General features: G+C 41.4%; 2 protein-coding genes across 2 annotated transcripts in view; one reads left to right on the forward strand and one right to left on the reverse strand.

The window, feature by feature from the left end:
* The first annotated feature begins 1,439 nt into the window (after positions 1–1,439).
* Positions 1,440–5,130, forward strand: LOC148837376 (liver-expressed antimicrobial peptide 2). The gene is made up of 3 exons (XM_088910159.1): positions 1,440–1,535; positions 2,286–2,437; positions 4,140–5,130. The coding sequence occupies exons 1-3, from the start codon at positions 1,467–1,469 to the stop codon at positions 4,174–4,176; spliced, it is 258 nt and encodes an 85-aa protein (XP_088766285.1). The 5' UTR covers positions 1,440–1,466; the 3' UTR covers positions 4,177–5,130.
* Positions 5,131–6,522: 1,392 nt separating this feature from the next.
* scarb2c (scavenger receptor class B, member 2c) overlaps positions 6,523–16,849 on the reverse strand; it is a 35,306-nt gene continuing 24,979 nt past the window's right edge. Inside the window, exons 10-12 of the mRNA XM_088910157.1 lie at positions 12,406–12,457; positions 10,181–10,333; positions 6,523–7,842 (exon numbers count right to left, since the gene is read on the reverse strand). Coding sequence (XP_088766283.1) covers positions 7,801–7,842; positions 10,181–10,333; positions 12,406–12,457 — 247 coding nt within the window. The 3' untranslated portion in view covers positions 6,523–7,800. The remainder of the gene's footprint in view (positions 7,843–10,180; positions 10,334–12,405; positions 12,458–16,849) is intronic.

Consider the following 16,849-nt stretch of genomic DNA (forward strand, 5'->3'; position numbering starts at 1 on the left):
CACATGAGTAAATGCTTCCATTTACAAAGTATAACTCTCGGGACAGAGAGGAGGCCAGGCCTGAAGGAATTTCCCTGGTAACGGTGGGACTTGGGAAGAGGGATATCCTTAGCTGTCTGTCACTGGAAGTCCGTGAAATTCTATGAAATGTTTAGAAAGTGGCAAGCTGTACAGCCACTCCTAGCGCAGGAGGAATTCATCCTGTTGATGCTGAGGCTGTGGGCTGGGAGTTTCCCCATTTGTAAAAGCCCCCTTGATCAGTTAGGCCCAAAGAAAGGCAGTTCATTTATCAATGGCTGGGATTAAACAGAATTCAGAAGACCCTCAGGCTCTCATAGGAACATAATTAATGTTATTACACAAGAGAAAGTCATTTGGATCTCATCCAGTCTTTTTTTTAAAGAAGCCAGGGAATCAGCCTCATCCACATACTGTAGCTGTAAGCTGTATACTGTACATGTACTGTAACTAGGTACTGGACCTTGTTCCATACTCAGCCTTCCTAAAGCCCTTTCAATAGAGCAGTGCCTCCTAAATGCTAGTTTCCACTTGTGTCCTCTGGTTCATGTTTCACTTTCCATTCTGAAGAGATCTGCTGGGTCTTTTCTGATCAAGATTAGAACATTTCAGTACCCTCTGACAGCTTCTCCTTAAGCCTCAGAACATACCTGGTTGCTCTCCTCTGGTTGGACTCCAGAGGAGCAATATGTTTTCTGTAACATGGTAACAGAACTGTACACAATATTCTACAAGAAGCCTTACTGGTGTAAGAACATAATGCCTTTGTACCTGGGGCAACTGATGATGACTTAAAGGCTAAGAGGTACGTATTACAGACCCACAATTGAGTCTGCAGCCTGGGTGCAGCCTGTGAATCAAGCAGTCTTCTCCTCAAGGGGCCTGAACAGTCAATGAATCAGAAGTTATTGTGGAATCCGTGAGGTGTGCTTTTTCTGCAAATTCATTTTTGCCTCCAAATGTGCACGGAGGCTCTGCCCCATGTGTTTGCCAGCATGTCACTGTCTTCTTTCACGTGTTCCCGTCAGATTAGCTTTGTGCAAAGGAAAAGAACGACTCGTTATCTTTAATGTTCCCATAAAGTAACATTACACTGCAGCACATGTATCTGAAGTTAATCCAGTAATGTTTCAGACTTTGTCCCAAACAGTCATTTCTGTCACGGATGCTGTGCTCGAATAAGACAGTTATCGGATGAAAGTATGAGTACCCTCATACTCTTTACGTGAGGCATGGGAAAGGTCTCTCAGCCACAGAACACGTGGAATCACACTATTTTCGGTGGTTAAAAGGGTGCCCTTTGTACGCTATCTGTCAGACTTCACTCTGTTGCTCATTGACCTTCACTACTGATATCAGAAGATAATCATTTCTAATATAAAGCCAGGCAGTACTCCGGAGTGTGTTCATTTCACATTATCCCCAAGACAGCCTTCACAACACAAGCAATGATGAGGACACTACTTTGCAAAATCTTTGCCGTGACCTTAATTATGTCACTGCTCTGTGGCATTCAGGTAAGACCGCCAACTGGGCTCTCGTTAAATGTCTTATCAGTATTGCACATCAACGTGTGGATATACTACATATATTTACAAGTTACTGGCTGATACTTGTCAGGCCAAAGCTCAACTCTATTAGATGTACACTCTGTGGTCTATTGTATATTTAACAAACAAAACATCATGGACCATCTTCTTGACATTCAAGGCATTCATTTTTCTAAAAACGATTTTGACAGAACGGCAGCAGGATAAAAGTGGTGTGTATACTTTCATGTAATTCTGGAGGTGTGCGGATTGCAGTGCAGCTTCTTCCTCCAGTTTGAGCAATGTCTTCATGCCAGTGTCGGAGCTTGGGACTCACAAGGGGAAGGGTATAGTTTGAAATTTCAGGCCGAGCACGGCTGTGGTGTCCTTGAGAGAGGTACAGTGCTTCACTCTGATGGCTGTAGTAAAACACCCTGTTGCGCAAACTGATACAAACGTCAGCCAAATAAGATTAGTACCAGATATTCACTACTTTGTAGCCCTGAAAAGCTGAAGGGTGCTTCAAGAAAAGTTATTTCTTCCCACTAGATTTCCGTTGTCCCTTTGTGGAAAAACTTGACATTAGGAGCTAATTGGCGAGACAGATCATGGAATAACAGTTTCTAATTCGTTTTCATTTTTTCAACTAAAGGAAGTTGGGCAGAAGCTTGGCTATTTGTGTTATTAGCGTGCAAGGGCGGCACACACACAGAGGGTGACGGTCCCTGATTTTCTCAGGTCCAGGCTGCTCCACTTGAAGAGGGGGAGATTCGTGGCGCTTACGAGCTGGTGCACCGGGCGAAGCGATCCATGCTGTGGCGCTGGATCACGCTGAGGCCCGTGGGGGCCTCCTGCAGAGATCACTCGGAATGTGGCACCAACTTCTGCAAGTAAGTGCTGCCCACATGACGTTCACACCGGACGCCAAGCACGTCAGATTACCTGATTTCCATCCAAAAAGACGACGTATTATATTTCTATAAACTAAAACGCGTAGTCTGCTGAAACCTGTTTTAGTAAAAGTGGGTTGAAAAAGAACAGAAAATGAAGGTGAAGTTACTGTATGTTTTACCTGCATGCATTAAGATACACATGACAAACTTGTTGTTCTTTTTACTTTACCCATAAAAAACTATTGAGTCTGCAAATGCCGTTCTGCGTGATTTGTATGAGAAGATGCATTTAAATAAGTTCCCGTGTCTGAAGATCGTATTAACCAAAAAATAAGCATTTATCTACTTCGTTATACTGTATACTCTATATTTATCACCAATAGTAGTGGTATAAATCATAGTTAAAAAATACACTATTAGAATGTATAAACGTATAGAAACTGTGTGAAAATGAATCTGTAAATTGGCCGATTTTGTTCTGTCTGAATGTTTCTTTTAACAAACCCCTCAAGGTTCACCATGTCCACAAAGTAATAAAAGGGTATTTGTCTCAGATATAAATCTCACTTTAGTTTAAAGTTCGTGACTGAGAGCAGAAGTCAGTTTTTTTTTTTTATCTGCCTGCCAGGAAACATGGGTCTGATTAAGCAAATCTCCCAATATATTCCAGTATCTCTGCTCTTTACTGTTGTTTATTCCTAATACATTAAGGACTAAGAGTCCAATTATGTTGGCCTGCTTAAAGCACCACACAATTTGTCAGATCTTCTTTTTATACCGAATTAGCCAGGACCCTCTGTACACATTTGAAACGAAGGAAGAATTTTCAGCGACAGCAAATCTATTCTATAAAAATAACTAGAATTATACACTGTACACTGGAAAAAAAGGAGTGGGTGTGGAAAAGCAGAGCAGTGCAGACGGCTCCTACAGTTTAAGGACTTTTAAGGTGCTGCTGATTTATTGATACCCCATAAGACCTGCTGTACTACTGCCCTCCAGGAGTGGAGTTGGACACTTGTGCCCTAAGGGGTTGTGGTAGCTGGCTGTGTTTGCCATTCAGACGACCAGACCTCAGGGAAAAGGTTCACCACTGACTTACCCCACCTGAGCTCACTGCACTGTCTGCCACAGGGGAGTCCATTCCTGGTCCTGCTGGGCCAGTGTCTCTACAGGCTTCCGGTAACAGCCGGCTCTTAACAAGCCGAACCAGCTGGTTATTGGCTTAAATGAGCCAGTTTCACAGCTTCTCCCAGGCCAGTTCCTCACGTGCTGCTGCAATAAAAAGCCTTTGAAATCCAGCAGGTCCAGGACTGAACGCAAGAGCTTCACGCAAGAAGAGAAATGAAAAATACTGTACGCTGAGAGGAAATATCGCCGGTAGTTTCCAGATCTTCCAATGCATTCAAGATAAATGTTCTAGGTCACTGATATTCTATATTAACATTGGGTCGTGCCTGGCAGTGTCAGCCAAGTGAGCTGTATTGAGTATGAAGCGTGAGGCCTGGTGATAACTGAGCTCCCACTTGCACGCTTTCTTCAGTCTTCAGAGGTTTGCCCGAAACACTACTTTTTTGGCAGGTTCTTCTTCTGAGGTTTAATGATCACACGGCTCCCAGTTCTGCCTGGAACCCCCTGACCCTCCACATCACCGTTTCTTTCCATTTCCAACTCTTTGTCCTTCTGTTTTTCCTTGTAGGAATCAGTCTTGTGCATTCCGGGTTTACTCATCCTAGAGAGGCGGAGAAAGCTCCCCCGCCCTAACTGGACCCGTTATTCAGGGAAACGACCAAACATCAACCTCCTAATCCGGCCAGTTCAGAGGAGCTTCTGTAGCCTGTGTCCTGGGATCCGAAAAAAACTTGGGGAAGTTACAATGTGGTCAGGAAAAGCTAGCCCTTTTCAGAAATCGGAACGAATATGTAGCACAGGCTTCATGTGAGCAAAACACAATATACGCTTTTAAAATGAATAACCAATTCATGGTCAAGAGACCATCAAAGATTGTACATTTCCAATAATCACAATGTCAAAACCAAAGAACAGATTTTCCCATGTATCCATGAGACGTTAAACCAGTTTCTACGCTGTACTTTACAATGTAATAAACCAAGATGTTCGAACTATATATTAATGTTTTGTTAATACACAACTATGCTAAGTTTGTTATGCAGTTATCATGAAGTACAGTAGGCCAGTGTTTGGGGTATTTGTAAGTATGAATTTTGGCTCAGAACAAGACGGATATTATATACTAAATCTGGAAGCTAACACTAAGTTTTCCACTGTTGGACTGAGGCCATTTAAGGTTTTGCCTCATCTTATTAAAGATATGGTTAAACATGTCAATGTACAATTAAGTCTTGAAATAATGATTTTATCAAACCTCCAACCTTACATTGCTTACAAGATTAGTCCATTTCGGAAACTGAATTCAGTGTACTGTACAGAACAAAAATCTTAATTTGCTCAAAGAAATACTGAAAAATTACAAGTGCATCATTATTGTCCTTTCTATTTATTTTTTAATACAGTGTTTTGTTTCTAAAGCATGACTGCACACAGAATGTTAGGAGAAAAATGGGGGGAAAAATAAGTTTTATTATTGTTTGTTACAGTGATAGTGCAACTATTTTTTTATTGTAAAACAGATTTACAAAATATTTAGAAATTAAAAAGGAAAAAAGAAACATTCTGTACTGAATTGAAAGAAATAAAACATCAGTTGTGAGAAATGTGTTCCTGTGACTCGTACTGCACACATACAGCTGCTCTTCACAATGGTTAGCACCTACTTTACACATTACATTCAGCCCCAACCTTAAACCAACAGTATAACCTACCACACTGACTAGACTAGCAGAAAAATCTGGGCTTTGCAGAGGCTGATAAAAAGAGAGATTGTTGCAAAAGACGTTTATGCTGTTCATAAGGTCTCTACTCAGTGTGAAATCTGTTATTGCACAAATGGTCTAGATGTCAAAGTACAGCAACAGCTCTTAAAAAGTTTATAAACAGAACGATGGCATCAACTCACACCTGGACTCTGAGACAAGGTGACATTTTCCTTTAGAAACTAATACAAATCGTATCGCCATCCAACTTTATGAGGCGGGCATCCCATCAATAAAAAAAAGTAGGTATTCTGTGACACAGCAATTATAGCTGAAGCAAAGAGGTAACGCAATTTTCCACACAAGCAGTTTGCCATTGCTTAGTCATCTGATCACACATGGTCCCAAAGCACGTACAGAGTTGTTTCATCACGCAGATGAATCCAAGCCTGACGCCCCCACTCCACCATTCCAGTTTTCCTCTTCTCAGTTTGATTGCACACCCATAAAAATTGTGAAAGAGAAAAGCAACACTTTGCCCTACTGCTCCTGCTCCAGAAAGATCAAAAGGAGCTTTCTCAGCAGGTCCCGGCGTTTTTGATTTTCTGGGGTAAATACAAGCATTCCGGCGTCTACACATCGGCATGAGAGAGGATCGAGAGGGGCTTTATTGTTTCACCTGGAACAGATTTTGGAGCAGAGAGGAACCCATGTTAATCATGGTGTGGTTTTGGAAGATTGTACTGTACAGAAGGGAAATAATCACTGTATGTAACTACTGTACATCCCAATATAGTTCAATGTATTCATTGTCCTCGAGTACAGGCTGTTACGTCATTATCATCTATTATTATTTAAAAGATTATAGCTGAGATCCTGGTAAATTGCAAACGCCTCTCTTCAGCTTCAAAAACTACTGCTGTTCATCTCAAACAAATGCACAACCACAGGCACATAATGTACATCAGTTGCTCAACTGCAGGTCTTGAAAGCCAGTTAAATGGGCTCTGAGATCAGTGATCAGCATCACCTGCGCACTGTGCTGAAGAGACACACCCAGTGGCTAAAGTGGAGAAGCTCACCATGTTTCAGAATTTTAGTGTTTTTTTATCTGGAAAAAAGACTTGGCAGAAAAGGCAAGTGTAAAGGGAAGTTACGCAATGAAAAACAAATGCCAAAAAATAAAGATGCTGTATTTAAATTGCACACCTATAACAGATTATTACACACACACACATGTAAACAGGATACAGGTGATAGCTTTTTATTTTGGGCAAACAGACATTTACTATGTGGTAAAGTGAAGTGTTTCTACACAAGTATCTGTCTTACTCCAACTTCAGCAAACAAAAAGGCACTTCAGCTTAACCTTTAGGTCCTAAGGAGACTCTCGTTAAGTCCTCAATGAGAATTCTGAGGTGCACATACTGTGTTCTAAAATCACACCCATTTATTTTTTACACAAGCTATAATCCTTCGTTTCACTGACCCATCAGCCCCGCAGTATACTGGATCCCTTGATCAGTTTTAAAAAAAGTGACCAACATCACCACTGCTATCATTATCGGTTAATATTATAATATTATTATAGTGCAAACACATACAGCATTTTTTAAAACATTAAGAACAATAGAAGTATTTTTCTTAATCTTCTTTGGGTTATAGTCATTGAATAAGCTCAGTAATTAAACATGTGCATGAAATTCATCTTGACCTCTCTAAGGGGCTCTGAAATAACAAATACACACACTCAGTGGTCCTTCATTATTGTTCCCAATCTTTCCTTCTACTCTGAAACTCCGAAAAGTAAAAAAAAAACTCACTCTTGGCTTTGTGTTTACTGCGTTCATTGGCTGACGGAGCCTTTTCCTGTCACAGCTCAAGCTTTATCAATGAGCCTGAACTGAGCTCACCAGAGAGTGACAAGTGTAAAACTATGGGCTGCTTCACTGTGCTCTTAAGGTGACATGGCTGGCAGCTCAATAAATACGGTCATCAAAAACGAGGGAATACACAGTACGAGCGACAGGGGCATGGGTTATGCTTTTTAACAGTAGGAATCGCATTGTCAGAATGGATTGGTTTCATGCATTAGCGTGGTCACTGGAAGAGTTATGGTTAATACAGCCTAATACTGCCTGAATTCGCTTAGGAGGTTTTAGGTAAAATATCACACATGTGTTACTGGGCAGTCCAAAGACTGGCAGCCCTGAGTTTAAAACCGGTACAGTAGTATCAGAGGAAACGATTTACTAAGCACACAAACCTAGCAGAGTAACTCAGCTGCTGCCCCCACACGAGGTTCTGTAAACCAGCCGCACTTTACAAACAATGCGGACGAGATCAACAGCTGTTCCATCAGAGATTCCGCTCTGCAGACCCCCTGCCGAAGAGCCGGTCAACATGCAATAAATATTAGCAGTTCTAAGAGCAGTAAAAAGAATGCGATTCTGGGGGATCGTGACGAGGAAGAGAATTCAGGCGTCCTTTCCATTGTCATCCAACTGTTCTCTTCGGACAGCCGACTTAAGATGGCTGCAAAAGAGGCTGCCGTTCTGCCGCAGTGGACTGGACATGAAGAGAGGAGAAGAGGCAGAGTTAGTCTGGACAGTTCAAACCTGCGGGTAAGGTAAAAGCACAGTACGTTTGCTATAATTATCCCCTACCATTTACTTACAGACTTCAGAATTATTTTAATAACGTCTAACTAGATAGGATTAAAGACAATAGAATAATAGCGACTTAACACGTTTCGAAACATTTCCCCCCCTTTCTCTTTTCAATTTTGTTTAATTGAAAGGCATTCTTGCAACCAGTGCATTTTCTATGATCACAAGCATACGCAAAAGGAAACTGTAGTAAAACACCCCCCCCCCAAAGAAAAAGGAAGAAAAAAAAACATATCACAGAATGAGTCACAGATTTCATCTGGTGCCTTGCTTAAAACTAAAAAAAAATGTTATACTGGATTCATAATAGCACTGCATAGAGCCAAGACGTTCGTCAGAAATAACTGGGTGAAAATGTAAATGCATATCGACAACAGCATTCTGGTCCTTGGATGGGTGTTAGAGGCCCCTGGGACCATATAGAGACCTTCAGTTTCCCTGGGGTATAAAAGGAAGCAACATGGAAATCACTGACGATCCTGCACCACCATGGTTAAGGTCAGGGAGCTCTCCAAAGACAGCAGGCAAATCGTCACTGACCTCCACAAGATGGAGAATTTTACCTCCGTCTACTGTAATGGACATTTCTAAGAAACTGGGGGCTATTGGTGTAGTGGCAACCCTGTCAGGAAAAGGGAACATCTCAGCATAAGAATGTCACAATCTCCAGATCTCAATCCAATCAAATATTTGTGGTTAGAATTCAAGAAGGCACTTAGAAGAACCTAGAAGAACAGTTGAAAATCCCCCTCATAAGTGCCAGAACCTTATAGCACAGTACAGGAATTGTCTTGCCAGTGTAATCCCTGCCAGGGGAACATTTACAAAATCCAACTACATGAGCGTGACCCTTATGTTGTTTGGACTCAATTTTGACAAATGTGGCTTTGACCTGTGCAAACCTATTCAAGCCAGCATGATATTTTTAGAATTTTTAAAGCAAAACTTTATCCACTCTGCAATTCTTTTTCTGTTACTGTTTCATCAGGGGTATGAAGACATCTGGAAGGGGAGAGCACTATTTTATTGGTAAGCTCAATATCAAAACCGTTTTGTAAATGACCCTCATTTCGACATGTCTTTATATTTCTCTATTTTCTACATACAAAAGCAACATCAGATGTCATTTCAGTAAGGTGCCCTCATGTCCACTGTGAAACAAGGTTTAGAGCACAGAAATCACTAATCCAGGTCTCAAGGCACTGAAAGCTGAAACCATCTTTTCCTAATAACTACTCAGTATTTTTCCTCTTTGTTGCTTTAAATACCCCATTTCTACTACAGTATATGTTACATTTTAGACACAATATTTCATCCCAGTTTGTAACTGAACACAGTAGCACACGCCACTACAGAAATTATAGGCTAGAAACAATACTGTTCCAGAGAAGTGGAGCTTTGTTTTAAGAACGATTGCTAACATAAATTGTACATGGCCTAAGCAGGAAATGCTTTTCTTTGAATTGGTTAACAATTCTCCTCGTCTCCCTAGTCGCATTAACGTGTGTGATAAAATAGCTGGAGTAAAGTTCAGATCCTGGAAATGAACAAGGAAAAGTTAATTCCCTGATGAAAGGCAGAAAGAGGAAGCACGATGTTCCGGCTGTTGAACCTCCTTCAGATGTGAGGGACAGAGAGAGGAAGGAAGCAGGGATATAAAGCACAGCAGAGCAAAGGACAGAGCAGGTGAGCAAGAGTGTCCACACAAGGGGAGATCTGGGAGAAAAGTGAGAAGAGGTTTAAATCTGGAAATGAATGGAAATGTTTTAAGAATGAAGTCTATTATTAAGGTAAGGGGGAAGCTGTGATCCGGGTTTAAGGATAATCTTGGCTTCTGAAGTGTTACTGGAGAAGGAGTCCTGAAATCCAAAGTCACTGATCTTTCACCCCTCTCCCTTCACCTGCTCAGTGCACAGACTCACCTACAGTTTCCCTCGTCCTCCTGTGTTTTATTTCCCTGTTACCCTTCTCTCTCTTCCTCACACTCGAAGAAGGCTCCATGACTGAAAAGCTTCTTTTTTCTGTTTTTTTCTCCCCCAGTCTGAAATTAGCCTTTACCTGTTCCTTTGTCGCCAACACTTGCTGACACAGCTCCCCACCCGGACAGGTTCAGACCCCGCCTGCGTCTCTCGCTCCAGGGATTAAGAGCTCCTTCATAGCTGTAAGGTGGTGTAACTGCAGGCCCGCTCAATGACTGGGGACAACACATTGTGGCACCCTGTGACTCAGGAACTCACCTCTGAGACACGGCACTTGCATAAGAGTACCAGGAAGACGATGCCCAGGAGAATCCCCAGGGCGATGATGATGAAGGGGATGTTAATGACCACGCTGGCTTGCTGCAGCACACTCCCCACTTTGCCTGCGGAGCCGTCATCTATCAGCACGCTCTGAGGAACAATGACAAACAATGACACATGGCATGGAAACAAACCTATCCTCAGCTTTAACCTGCTTTCCGGTGAAGTCGTGTGAAAGACCACCTTAGCTGCGCCATAGCTGTGGATTTCATTGTCAGGATCAACCAGAGAGAAGAGACAGTGGCTGAGATTTAATGTGCATCTGTGGACATATCTGGCACGAAGCCTAAAGCTCTGTCTGTGGGAACAAACGTACACGTCCAGGCAATGGGAATCAGCCACTCCCTTCTTATGGAAAACTAGAGTATTTTCCAAGGATTTCAACACGTGTCATTTTGAAACCTGGAAGCAATTTCTTTTGGTCTGGACAGCTCAGCTAGGGACAGAGGGCTGTATTACAAAACAAAGCTAGAGAACGTCAGACAAAGCAATAAAAAAAAAATCCCTCCAAAATTACTTAGCAGAATCTTTATAAGTAATGTGTCTGTGAATTCAAATTGGACTTTTCACCACACTTGTTCTCTGTAATGAAACACAATTATAAAGGAATGGCATAAAATGAAAATATATGAAAGAGTGAACTTAATAACCCTTGTTTTAACTTATTATAGCATCCTCGGGCATTTCCATGAGCCCTTGGCTTAAAGGTATAATGCTCTGCGCTCCGTTCCAGTTTTATGGAGCTCCTGCAGTACAATATCAGCAACCTTAGTCAAGATGGCCTGAGCAAAAGCAAAAAGCATGACCAGATACTACTCAGCTGAGATAACCAATTAAGGCCAGTCTTCTGATTTGGCAGTACAGCAAATAATATTTGTTCCAGGCTATTTCTGTGTCCATTTTACTCCTAAATACCTCATAGAACCGGCCAAACAGACCTGTTATCACTACATCATGTAAGGAACAACCAGAGGAACATTACTGCGTGTGGCATGGGGCTGAACTTAATGGCAAAGGCAGAAGAAGAAATTGAAAAAACAACCTTTTCTCCCAAGTGATTGTTTGTGGATAGAAAGAATGTGTGAGAGAAAAAAAATCAAATCGACAGATTCGGTGGTAAGAGTGTTTTGCAATTCGATTCAGTGATTTTTTCTCTTGCATGCGACTCGAACCCGTGGCTGGAAAAGAACATCGATGGGCGGACAATCCCCAGACCGTTAATGCAGGTCAGAAGGCTCTCTCGTGTTTGAAACAGGAGACGGCTTCCAAACGCTTCACTGTCTGCTCTTTTAAGGTGAAGGGCAGTTATTTCTTAACTAGACATTCAGTCTGCTTTTTTACTGACATTGCATTTTCTAAACCATTTGGCTTCGGGATCATGGAATATAGCCACAACAGATGGGACAGTAAAACGCTCTAAAGGTTACAAGTCCTGGATGGGACAGTGAGCTCATATACCCTTGAGCGAGGTACTTCACTCAGGCTACTGCAGTATGTCATTCTGTATAAATGGATCTGCTATCAGCACTGTAAATTTACTACACAAAAGCTGAGCATTCATGTACACAAAGCTCTGTCAAAGACAAAGTAACTTTACAGAGAAGAGAGCTGCAAGGCTCTCATTACAATTTTTTTTTTTAAATGTGATTTAGTGTGCCTGGAGGCTTATTTAACAGTAGCATATTACAGGTTGTTCAGATAACATCACAGAGGCTGTAGAGCAGCAATTTTAAACCAGTAACAGGAATTTTATGGATTAAAAAAAAGCATGGATTACAGACTGGGAGGCATTAAATATGCAACAAATAAGCGCTGGACCTAGTAGCATTTTTTGCATTTTAAAGCCTCCCATAATAATAATTATCATGACGACAGTGGACTGCAGGCATTGACACTGCATTTTAATTACAAAACCGTTTTAATGTATTTGAAGGCAAATGTGTTAGACCACGTGTAGCTGTGCTGGTGGGCTTTTATATAAATTGTTGACCGGTATTATAACTTTGATGGATTTTCTGCTATCAGAAATGAAAGCATACTGCATGTGAAGGAGTGTTAATTTTCAAACACTGTCTCTTACAGACATCAGAATAATCACCTGGCAGTCTCACAGCACTAAACTACATTAATAATGGGGCACAAAATAGTGAAAAAGGACTTACCTCATTGAGGTACATCACAGGTAACACCAGAGTTTTTACATTGCCTGTCTGACTGCAAAAAAAAGAGAATAAAAGACCGTTGAGATAACAATTAAACAGCAAACTTACTGATTTACAGGGAATGTCTCTCAATTGCTTCTATTCACTCACAGAAATCATCCCCACGGAAAGAATTACAACTACTGTGGGAGACATTCTGCTAGTGAATCTTAAAAAAACAGTTTAATAAACCTATTTTGTTTCTTTTTTTCCTGTGTCCGAGTTCCTGATTCTTCACAGGTTCTTTATCAGGCTTATTGTTGCAATTCTGTTCCTGCAGGTAATAATAACACCAAATCTCCATTTAACCAGACAAATCAATTGTGAGACGTTCATTCACAACGACAACCTGGAGAACAACTTGGCCACACAGACCCGTTATCACTACATCACGTGAGGGACAACCAGAGGAACACTACTGCGTTTGGCATGGGGCTGAACTTAATGGCAACGCCAGGAGAAGAAACTGAAAAAACAACCTTTTCTCCCAAGTGATTGTTTGCGGATACAGAGAATGTGTGAAGAGAAAAATATGAAAATTGACAGATTAGGTGGTAAGAGTGTTTTGCAATTTGATTCAGTGATTTTTTTTCTTGCGTGCGACTCGAACCCGTGGCTGGAAAAGAGCAGCGATGGGCGGACAATCCCCAGACCGTTATTCGGCAGGTCAGAAGGCTCTCTCGTGTTTGAAACAGGAGACGGCTTCCAAACGCTTCACTGTCTGCTCTTTTAAGGTGAGGCTTGTTACTTGTTTATGTAACAGGGCATTTTTCCCGGAGCAATCTGACCGATGTGGACAACTATAGGGTACGAAAGCAGTGTCCCAACCAACATTTGAATCCACACCCTTCCAGGTACAAGGCCAAAGCTTTGAACACACTGCTGTTCCACTCATACGGAACAGGTACGATTCAGGTATCGACACTGTCCTCTTACTCGTTTACTGATGTTGGACAAGAATTCCTGGAAACAAGTGCTAAGGCCAGCGCTGACAATATATTAGTACAGTTTTTTTTCTCCCTGCTGAAGAAGGAAGTCAAGGAATGGGGGGTTTTCAAAGCTGACTTTCACGGCAACCTGCTCCCCAGCTAGGGCCATTAGAGACACTGTACATTTCTCCAGCTTTTTTTAACTCAGTCTGGCTTCGGAATTCAGAACCCCCGTCACTGCATTTGCATTTGGACACAGGAGAAAGAAAGACAGCGAAGACACTGACTTGTGCCGTTGCGCACCAAATACATACTAGGCATCACTGTAGTTAATTCTGTGCTTACAGCAGATGGAGAGGGTTTATACTGACACTACATGGTCTCATTTATTTTTAATTACACTGGAGACTTGGGGGCGGGAGTGTGGTTAAAGAAAAAGTCCTTTTACACATAGAAGCGGCAAATATTACACTCAGGTGCCAAGAATGTGCATTTTAAATATCAAATGGGTGGTAATGGACTGGAGTAAACAATGCATGAGAAATATCTCGGAGTTTATATGGACTCTTCACTTTTATCAGCCACGTGGTGTGGGAAAGGCCAACAGAATGCGTGTAAATAGCGCAGAAACAGTCTGCGTCAGCCTGGACAGCTGCATTTGATCCTTCACCATGTCTTTCGTAATTAGCCCCTCTTTTGCTTTTTTCCCTTCTCTGTGGGCTGCCTTTCAGAGCGGCAAGCTGTTTGGCATTTAGTGCTTGTGTTCTGTTAACAGTTCTAGACGTTTACTGAAGCGACGCTGTGACAAGTAGATCCGTCCATCCAACTATTCTGTAACCACAGTACCCAAGACAGGGCTGCCTATCCCAGCATGCAACGGATGCAAGGCAGGCTCACAGGATAGACAGACACAAACCAACGCACTCACACCAGAGCCAATTTCCCCCAGAGGCCAAATACCCTACTAGTTTGTCTCTGCACTGTGTGGGGGAACAGCACCACCCGGAGGAAACCCACGTGAGCCTGGGGCGAACATGCAACCTCACGCGCATAAGCACCCCAGGAGCTGATCCCAGGGCCCTAGTGTGGTGAGGCAGTACTGTACTGCGAACTACCACACTACCATGCCTTCTGCGACAAGAACATGTCAGCTGGAACGCTGTGGTGAAGTTTTGGTCATCACACTACCAGGGTGATTTTGCTGCTTTACCGGCAGCACGGAAGAGAGCAACCAGATTACAGCAACTCCAGGCCTTCAGGATATGCCAAAGGTCCTGTAGTTTGAAAACAGTATCATTTCAGCCTGAAACAAAACATGACCTGGGAGATTTTTAGCAGGCCGCTCAGACGTGTAAAACTTAATGACAAAGCCACTGCAGGGCAAGGACAGTGACGTGAATTAGTGAGTGAGCCTCTCCCTGCCCCCTGCCCAGGTACCCACCACCCAGCATCTGCACCTCGACCTGGTCTCGTTTCTATATTGTAACGAGATTGCTCCAGGTTCTGTGTCAGCAGGGTGGGGAATGACAGGCTGGAGATGACTTTACAGACTCACTGTTCTAGTGCCTGAAGCAGTACAGTGGGACGTGCTACTCACAGGGGCAGAGAAAAATGCAGGCATTCTGTTCATGCTGTTTATTTTAGCTGATTACTATAAGTTTGTGATCAACTAACACAAATAACAGTAATCAATTTTATTTTTTATTAACTTAAAGCCAATGCATTAGTACTTCTATTACCATAGACTTGTGTTTTAACTATACATACTACTTACTGTAGTACATTAAGCGACAATACAGGGGTGGACGTGGTTATACAGTATGTATATTTGGCTATTTGTAATGGTTCCCTGCATCGAACTTTCTCAATTGTTGAGACCCTACTGTACCTTTAATTTATGTAGAATTGCAATTCTACAATTGCTATGCTCCTCTGCATCTATAAAAAACTGATTCATTTTCTGGAAGTATTATATCTCTATAATTCTACCAATGTTGTTAGATACAGCATTATGTCATTATAAAAGGTCTTGGAGGACTACTAATTTATAAACCCGTGCAATTCTCCCACTCACACGTTCGAAGAAAGTGCTCCATTGTACTTTATCTTGTGTCTATATTAAAAAATGAGAATCCCAATTCTGTCCAAAGTCTTCTATTTTGTTGTGAAGTCTAATGCTACAAAATGTTTTTCATGTTCCAATCTACCACCTGTATTATTAAATAAATATAAACTCCTAATGCCACATACAAGCTCTTAAAAATTAATAAACATTTCAACAACTTTTAATACCACTGAAATTCATAACCAGAAAGATCTGTGAAACTTCCTGACCTTTTGTCTGCAGTTTTCTTACAAGGAAAGTACTCCGTTTACAACATGTTTTAGGAAAACTGCCCAAAGTCCTTCAAAAAGACTGAAAGGAAGTGGGAATGCAGGCAGTTGGCTCAGGTCTGATGAGCCAGCTGACATTTCAATGTCACAAATCTTCATCTGGTAGAGTGAATAGAAATAAAAAACAAATTGTAATTAATGATATTTCCATTTTCAATGGGTAATAACTTCACAGCTCTAAAAATAGACTAAAACCACTAATCCCAAAAGCCAAGGAACAGAGTGACTCCAGGAGAAATTTTCTTGTGTTTGTATTGCAGAAATAAAGGCAGCACAGGACAGTGCTGAAATATTTCTCCCACTGAAACACCAAAGACTCTTTGTACAAACATTTTTTCCTCTAAGACATGCAAGGCAATGTAACACCAGCTGGATGAAATTACAAAGCTGTAAGTTTAAGAACTGTTGCAATTTTCAACATACTGTATGCATACACAACCCAACTACCCCTTTATTTGTAAATGGCAGACAATAAACTAGTTTTAAACTCTCTCATGCAAAGCACTACCTAACTGCTTGTTAGCATGGCCGAGGAATTAAATGGTAGATGCACAAAATAACCACCTATCATTTGCAATCGTTTCTAAATACTGTTCCTGGCAGCCAGACCACAACCACAAAAACAAGGTTTCAATTAACAACTTAATGAGTTCAATAAAATACTGCCAGCTTTACATGATCTTTGATCAAAAACAAATTACGCTGTTAATGTAGAGCAACAAACCTTCAGTATGAAAACACGTCTCATTGTTAGTGGCCACATTTAAAAACATCCAGTAGGTTTCTGTACAGTATGGTTATCTCACATTTCTTTTTTGATATATTCTTATTCCTGTGGGAGTATTTTCTTAAAGCCAGAAATGCTTTAACAAACCTGCGTCTAATGACCAAAAAAAAGCCAGGAATATAGAGAAAATGATGTCGTTAAAATGTCACATGAAAATTTTGGACACAAACCAAAAATAGAACAATTGCATTACAAACACGTCCCTCTTAATAATGCTCATATAATATAGATATTGTTTTCGTTACTTTTGTAAATGTACTATGTAACTCTATACTGCCAATCTGTACAATGGTAT

Source organism: Atractosteus spatula, chromosome 3 (genome assembly GCF_055471065.1).
Source record: "Atractosteus spatula isolate fAtrSpa1 chromosome 3, fAtrSpa1.hap1, whole genome shotgun sequence".
Lineage (NCBI taxonomy): Eukaryota > Metazoa > Chordata > Actinopteri > Semionotiformes > Lepisosteidae > Atractosteus > Atractosteus spatula.